Source organism: Otolemur garnettii, unplaced genomic scaffold (genome assembly GCF_000181295.1).
Source record: "Otolemur garnettii isolate 467f Iridium unplaced genomic scaffold, OtoGar3 scaffold00018, whole genome shotgun sequence".
Lineage (NCBI taxonomy): Eukaryota > Metazoa > Chordata > Mammalia > Primates > Galagidae > Otolemur > Otolemur garnettii.
The window spans coordinates 953,366-961,698 of record NW_003852413.1 but is presented as its reverse complement, the minus strand read 5'-3'; the positions used below and the strand labels follow the sequence as shown (position 1 = coordinate 961,698).

General features: G+C 57.8%; 1 protein-coding gene across 1 annotated transcript in view; it reads right to left on the bottom strand.

The window, feature by feature from the left end:
* Nucleotides 1-2,212: 2,212 nt before the first annotated feature.
* Nucleotides 2,213-8,333, bottom strand: part of CCDC57 (coiled-coil domain containing 57) — a 136,577-nt gene continuing 130,456 nt past the window's right edge. The window contains exon 19 of the mRNA XM_012802827.2: nucleotides 2,213-2,394. Within this exon, the coding sequence (XP_012658281.1) occupies nucleotides 2,213-2,394 (182 nt within the window). The remainder of the gene's footprint in view (nucleotides 2,395-8,333) is intronic.

Here is an 8,333-nt window from a genome sequence, read left to right as displayed (position 1 = left end):
GGCGTTGCTAGGCGATAGGGTGATGGGCCGCGGCGCCAGCGCGGTCGTTGACCCCGGCCTAGGGCGCTCTGCGCGGGGTTACTGCCGGTCACCGGTCTTCCTGGCCGGGCGGCCCGGTTGCGCGGGGCTGCGCGGGGCCCTAGTGGACCCCACCGCCCCGCGCCCCTACTTGACAGCCGCCCTGGAGTCAGGGATAGGGTCGGCCCAGACGGGTGGGCACCCCCGGGGCCCAGCGGGGTCTGCCCAGACGCCTACCTAGTGTGATTCCCCCCGGGCAGAGACCGAGAGTTTTCCACGCGCACCCGTGGGCACACACAGGCAGAAGCTCTGTATGGCTCCTGCCCTCTCAGCGCCTGCAGGGCCAAAGCCACCTTGAGGAGGGCCCAGAAATAACCCATGCTCTTGGTGCAGTGGTCCTATGCTCCCCCATGTGTGTGGGGGGCCCATGCACCTCTCACCCTCTCCTTCCTTTCAGGGGCTCAGGGAACTGTGGGGTACAACACTGGCCGGGCCACACTGGAGGACAGCAGGATAGCCAGCTACAGTCCCGTACAAGGCCATGGGCCACATGCCCTGGGGGCTACTGCTCCCTGCTCCCAAAGGCTTGCAGGTTCTTCCTTTGAGGGGCTTCTTTTTCCCTTCAGATCTCAGGGTGGGGTCATACAGTGAGCCAGGAGACATAGAGCTTTCAGATGGCTAGTGTCCCAGCTGGCCAGAAGCAGGACTGTGCTGTGGAAACAACCCCCCTGGGTGCCTTGGAATACCCCAGACCCGTTTCTCCCTGGCAAGTGCTGCTGGTCAGTGGTCAGTAGGGCTTTGCTCAGGTGATGAACCTTTTGATCTTAAGATTGACTTGCTAAATGGAGCAAGGCCCTGGGGCCTGCACCAGGGAGGAGGGACTTGTCCACATGCTTTCAAATGCTTTTCCAGAAAGTGACAAGCAGCTCTACTTTTAACTAAAGGAAGTCACAGCACTGCCTCCTTTCCAGGGGGGCAACCCCATTCCCATTTGTGTATTTATGTGGAACAAATGCAGAAAGGCACCAATAAACATATAGGGGCCCAAAGAGCAACCTGAAAACGACTGTCTCCTAGCTCTGCGATGGACACTGCCAGTGGCCACCACTGTTGTGCCATCTCTCCTTGTGACATTTGCCTGCCCTGCACACCTGTGAGCCAGGAAGCAGATATCACTGTCCATATCTTACCTGGGGACTAACGGAAGCTGCAAAGGTACACGATTTGCCAATGTCACACAGCAGGTTAGGGGTGGGAGCAGCCCTCCCCCCATGGTCCTCCCAGAGAAGCTGTCTGCCCGGTTCAGAGAGGAAAAGGCTGCCTGAGGGCACAGGCAAGCTGAGGCCATTCTGTCCCTGTCCTCTGCTGCAGGAAGGGCATGGCCAGGTCCAGGCACCAGCAAAAGGGAGGTGGGGCTCTGGAAGTGTAGATAGGACATGGGCCCCAAGACAGCATGGTGGTGACCATCGTGTCAACTATAGAGCACACCTGTACAAGTGTAGGGGACACGGGGCCATTCTCCTGGCATGCTTTTCAGTCATGGAGTGTGGGTGTGTTCTGTGCTACTTGGAGAAACCAGCAGACAGGAGTCAGCTCACACATTTCTCATTCTTGTAGGTGCCAGCCCCGGGTACCCATGTGTCAGGGACATTTTACCCTTGTCCTACTTGGGGGAGGGATTTGGATGGCACTGCTATGACCCACTGTCCTGGGTTGGCCCCCACCCTGCCAGCATCCTGACATACACAAGATGCAAAGGCCCCCCTGGCCTGGGGCCCGCTTTGTCTAGGCTCACTCGGGACAAGGCTTTCACTCCTGGAGGACCCTCACATAGTGTTCTTGAGAAAAGCTTGCTGTGCAGGTGGGTGTCCCCTCAACTCGCTCTGGGGAAGGCTGCACTGTCACGACACTGCCAGTGTGCAGGTGGCCGTGGGTGGTGACACAGGCAGGCGCGGCTCTGGCACAAACACTTGACACCACATTTCCCAAGTAGGACAGGTAAACAACAGCGCCAGCCAGGCAGATGGTGAGGGGGGTACCTGGGCTTCAATGGCTGGTCAGTGAGGCCTTTGGCAGGAAGGTCATCTCAGCAGCACCTGAATGCCTCTCTGCCCTTCCTGGTCCTGCATGCTGTGTGCACACACACACAACACAAGGGTGAAACACAGCCCTGCACCATGCGGAGCTGAGTACATCAGTCCTTCAGGTTGTAGTTGCGGATCTTCGGGGGCCGCCGGCTGCCTCTAGCTTCTGCAGGCTGATGTTTGGGAGTTCTGGTGGGCTTGGCCTTTGTCTGGGCTGATACCTTCATCCCTTGGATGGCGACGTCGGACTGCCCCTCAGCAAGAGTTGGGGCCGCTGGAGGCACTGGGAGCCCTGCCAGGTGGAGAGACAAGACATGGATCTGTCAAGCCTGCGGAGTGGGGGCTGCACAGCAGGGGTGAGGCCAGGCCAGCCTCTGGCCTCATCCTCCTTCTGTCGATGGGAGGCCTAAGCCAGAGGCAGCAGCTGCATCTCAGGGACCTGGCTTGAGGTGCAGGCACAGGTCTGGGTGGACATGCGCTCAATCAGTGCTTGATGGGTGATTGGCAGGGCCTGGACCTATGTGGACATTTGGCTCTGAAAACAGGCCTGTCCTAACCGTGTCATAATGGGTTCCTGAGGGTGTGGGGTGCTGGGGTTAATGGTTGATGTTAGCCCCACCTCATGACATCTGAGACCTGTGGCTCCCTGATGGGCATGGCTGGCAAGGGGCTGCAGAGGGGTAGCTCTCCAGGCACCTCTGGCCACTCAGCAGCTACTGTGCCACACGCCTGGGCCAAGACCCCAGGGCAGTCCTCCTGAAGTGGAGGGCTTGAACATCCTTGCACAGCGGCACTGTAGGAGACCTTCTGTATCCTGCCAGCTTTTCTCTATTTTCCAAGTATTTTGAATTAAGAATGTGCAGTGGGGCTCGGGGCCTATAGCTCAACCGGCTAAGGCGCCAGCCACATACACCTAAGGTAGCGGGTTCGAATCCCCGGCCCAGACCCGCCAAAACAACAATGATGGCTGCCACCAAAAAAAATAGCCGGGCGTTGTGGCGGGCGCCTGTGGTCCCAGCTACTTGGGAGGCGGAGGCAGGAGACTCGCTTGAGCCCAGGAGTTGGAGGTTGCTGTGAGCTATAATGCCACGGCACTCTACTCAGGGGGACAGCTTGAGGCTCTGTCTCAAAAAAAAAAAAAAAAAAAAAAAAGAATGTGCAGTGGAATCTCTGTAAGGTGACTACCAATGGGACTGTAACAAGCTGGTCAACATACAGAGGTGGTGACCATAGGAATGAGGCCTGCTGTCCTGATGTGTACATCATGTGGTACCTGTCTGTAGAAATGAGGTCAGCTTGAGAAGGTGATCAGCGTAGGGAGGTAGTTGGCCATGGAGCTTATATTGTGTTTTTTTTTTTTTTTTTTTTGCAGTTTTTGACCGGGCCTGGGTTTGAACCCACCACCTCCGGCATATGGGGTCAGCGCCCTACTCCTTTGAGCCACAGGTGCCACTCCACGCTGGCTATTTTTTGCTGCAGTTTGGCTGGGGCCGGGTTCGAACCCACCACTCTTGGTATATGGGGCCAGGGCCCTACTTACTGAGCCACGGGCACTGCTCTGTATTTCTTTTGTACAACAACAAAACACAATTAAAGGTTCATAGTAAGATGTGAGCTCAGAACTGCCTCTCCCTGGAGGTTTCTGACCCTGGTGTGGTGAGGGGCCTGACCCCCACTGCACACAGAAGGTACACCTGGGGGTGACAGGTATTCTGCACACCTAGCACCCACCAAGCTTCAGACCCACCCATGGCTAGTGCTGATGGGAAGGGGGTAGGGTGAGGGCCAAGGGACAGCAGGAAGCTGAGTGCCCGGACAGGCTGGCTGGAGTGGGCAGCCAGCTGCAGCCCCCAGCTGGGGCCTGCCTAAGGGGATGGCAATGCCTGGGGCACTGGAACAGGGTCTGCATGTGGTGACACACTGTTCCTCTGGGTGGTGCACAGGTGGGCTCTAGAGGCAGCCCTCCCTTCACCAGGACCCCCTTCCCACCTGGGCCCCACCTTCCTCACTAGTGGCCATGGGACACACCTGCTGGCTCCTACCCAGGCTCCCTGGTCCTGGGGAACACCAGCCCTAGAGAATTCCTCCTTCACACAGGACTCCCCCACTCCTCTCTCTCAACCAGCCTCTCCCCTGCTCACTCAGTTCCCTTCTGGAAGGCACAGCCAACTTGGATCAGGGGAGCAGCCCACAGAAAGGCTTCAGGCTGCACCCTGGAGGGGCTCTTCAAACTCAGGGGCCTTGGCTGTCCCTCCCGATAACACAAGGGACTAGTCTCAGGGACTCTGTGGGCTCCCTCTGAGTTAATCCTGTGAGAAACATCTGGGAGGATTTTTGGAGGAAGTGAAATTTAGGGAAGAGGGCAGCACAGGCCCCAAGACCCTCTGCTTGGGAGGCCACAGAGGCTGGTGCTGAGAGCAAGAGACTCTGTGTTGCCTGGAGGGGCTCACTGGTGGGCGTAAAAACCAGAGTGGGGGGTCGTGGTGACAGGCCAACAATCGGTCACCAGTCATGCCAGACACTAGGCAGCATGTCCCCTGACCAGTACCAAGAACTGGGTCAGAGGGCGTTGTAACGGTCCCCTGGGCAGGGAGTGCAGACCCACCCTGGCTGTCCCAGGTGGGGCTTCTGAGCTGCTGCGGCTGCCCCAAGACAGATGCCTGCTTTGTGGGCTCAGGTTCCACTGCAAGCTCTCCCTGCAGTACCCTCCCTGGGGGAAAGTGGCTGGGAACTGGCTGTGCTCCTGGGACTCTGGGGCATGCAGCAGGGTGTGTCAAGCCCATCTGCCCCAGGCGTGACTCTCTGTGACCCTGGAGTCATCTCCTGTCTGATGTTAATCTGCTATGAGGCCAGCAGCTGGTTTCTGGAAACACTCCTGGCCTCCACCACTCTGCCCGCCTTCTCACCTGACCTGTTTTGCAGAGCTCAGCCTAGGGTTTCTCTCTGCACTGGGCTCTCATCAGGCCTCCAGGGAAATTATGTGGACATACAACTTGTTGAGTACAGCGCCAGAGACGAGCCTCCTCGGCCCTGCACCCCACCTTCTGCCCACTGCTTGGTCTGCTCTGGCCCAGCACACCACTTCTGGAAAGTTCCAGAAATCTCTAAGGCCTCGTAACTACCAACCACAGAACAGCAGCCCTGGCCCACCCAGGCTTAGCCTTCTCCGAGGGTCTAATCTGTGCTGAGGGCAGGATTGCCTAGGCTGAGCTGAAGGCCACGGGGGCGAGATGCAGGGAGACAGGCCCATCTCCTGGGGCAGCTGCATAGTCCTTTGACCTAGAAGAACTTTGGTGGAGGTGTGGCACTGATGCCCATCTCAGCCTTGTGGTGGCTGTTTTGCAGTCAGGAGGGTGGCCCTGAGCAAATGCTGCCTAGTGTCCAAGGGCATGGAGAAGGGCTGCTCTGGGGTTGGGGAGGCCCGTGAAGGTAGCTTAGGATGTGGGTCTAACCTGGGGCCCTGGGCTCTGCGGAGTCCTCTCCTGCTTCCACAGGGCCTCACCCCCTCAGCCTAACACCTCCCTGAGGCAGCCAACTCCCCCTTCATGGTCAGGATGAAACTGAGCCTTCAGTGCAGTCCCAACAAGGGATGTGGTGAGGAAGGTCTGGCTCCACCTTGGCCTTGGCTCAGAGCACTTTCTCAGGACCCTCATGCCTGGGTGGACGTGCAGCTTAGCATGAGGTCAGCCACCAGAGGCTGTGGCCCGTCCCTCAGTTACAGCCCTGTAGGACAGCAAGGAGCTTGGAAGGGGCCTGCCCAGCAATGGGATTTCAGCAGAGGGTACACTCTGGCCAGCAGGGCACTGCCTTAGGTGTGTGGGGGCTCTGGGTGACCTCATCTGGCCTGACACCAGGCAGGAGGGGCAGCAGGAAGCTCCAGATCTCTCAAGGCCCTCCCTTTGGAGCAGGGGAGGGCAGAACCTGAGAGCCTCAGCCTCTGTGCTTACCATACCCTGACCCCTGGTCAACACACTGGCATCGCTGCTCAGCCACCAACCTGTGACCTCTCCTTCCCCTCACATCATTTTGGTGGGGGCCCCTCCCTGATTCTGAGTTCACTCAGGCTGTGCTGGTGCCTGTCCAGCCCTTAAAAGGGGCTGCCTGGCAGGGGGACACAGGCTGGGGCCCCAGGAAAGGAATTTAGGGGAAGTGCTTCATGGGCACAGGCCTCACCTGGGGGGTTGGGACCCAGAGCGCCCAAGAGGAAACGTGTGGGATGAGCATGCACGTGGCGGGGTGGGGTGTGGGGAGGCGAGTGACAGCCTCTGGAGGGCCAAGGCCCGAGGTAAATAGGTGGTATTGGAGGCTCGTGAGTGAGGCCAGCCTCATGCCCCACGGGCCAGAGCCCCTTGTTAAGCACCCCGGGCTGTGTGCAGAGTGCATATGGCCTATGCTGGGACCATGTGGGTACAGCAAAAAAGGGTCCCAGCAAGTAGACGCAAGGATTCTAGATAAAGTTCACAAAAGAGGAGCTTTCACAAGTGGTGGGTGGGCCTGCAGGCCAGCTCCCAGTACCAGGCAGGCACCTGACACACCTCGGGGGGCACATAGCAATAGGCCTAGGCTAGCCAGGGACTGCCGAGGCCACACTGATATCCCCTGGGAAGCAGCACTGACTACTACTTGCTGAGGCCACGACCTGCTCCCAGCTGCTCTCTGCCCGCCTTGGCCGAGTGGATGACTGGGAATGAGGCAACACTCCTCCGTGGGAGAGCTGCCACCAGCCATACTCACTGGGGCTGCCCATCCTGCTCAGGATGCTGTGGCCACATGCTGGGCCAAAGTCCTTTGCCTTAGAAACCATACCCCTGAAATTGCTCTTTGGACATTAGCCCAATGACCCTTTGGACTTCACGGACTGTTTTTGCCCCCCCTCCCAAGGAGAAGCAAAGTGACAGCATGCTTGTGGCACATGCAGGGCTGAGCTAATGGCAGGAAGAGCCCCTAGGCAGATGAATGGCTACAGCATGGACAGACCCTATTGTGGTGGATGGAGGTACCCAGCCCCAGGCCTGTGCTGGTGGAGATGGACACACCTCAGCCTGTAGCAGTCATACAGTCTGCAGCCAGTTGTCACCAGCATCACCACCCACTCATCCCTGGCATCACTACCCATGGGGGCTTGGTGAAGACCCCATGCCAATTGTGGGCAAGCCCAAACATGGCCCTACCAGCCTTAGCTGCTCTCAGCTCCCCACTGTGCCACCCGGCTGCTCTCAGGTGGACAGTCCCAGAACAAGTTCTTCTGCAGAAAGGGGTTGGCTCCAGGCCGAGTTACGGCAGGGATGGGGAGGCGTCAGGACGCTTCAGTAGTTCATACTGTACATATCTCATGGATGGACATTCACGTGGGAAGACGCATCAGTGGCCCTGGTTTCTTTTTTTTCAGAGACAGAGTCTCACTTTATTGCCCTCAGTAGAGTGCTATGGTCTCATAGCTCATGGCAACCTTCAACTCCTGGGCTAGGCGATTCTCTTGCCTCAGTCTCTCGAGTAGCTGGGACTACAGTTGCCTGCCACAATGCCTGGCTATGTTTTTGTCGCAGTCTGGCTGGGGCCGGGTTTGAACCTGCCACCCCTCGTATATGGCTCTGGCACCCTACCCACTGAGCCACAGGCGCCACCCAAGCCAAAGGCCTGATTTCTATCTCCTGCCTTATCCCCACCTGTCCCTGGCCTTGGTCCACATGATGTCAGAGCAGCCATCTCTAGGGTAAGAGGTCTGGGTGCTCACTGTAGGTCAGAGCCTTGACTTCGGAGCTCCGGGGATACAGACGGCACAGAGAAGCAGCCTGTGGCCGCTCACAGGTAGTGAGAACAGCCCCCCAGTCAGGTGTCCTGGAGATACTTCTGGAAAGACATCTGACCCAAGCCCCCACCCCATGAACTCAGGCACCCCTTCCACGGAGGGCTGGGCTATTCTTGCTCATCCAAAGGGCCCTAGTCCTCAGTAAAGGGGTTTGGGGTTTGGCCCTGGCTGCAGGCTGAGTGAGAGAATGGTGTGGATTGTAGGGTAGTATCCGATTGTCACTGGCTATTTCAAACTTAAAGAGCTGTGAATGTGATGGTACCAAACATGAGCATGGCAGGATTTCTGATTTCACAGAAATGTGGTCACAGACCTGAGCACGAAGTCCCCATCCACTTGCCTCTTCTTTCCTACTGGGCAGCCATCCCATGAACGTGTGTTCAGACTAACTAGAGCAATCAGTTCTTTTTTTTTTTTTTTTT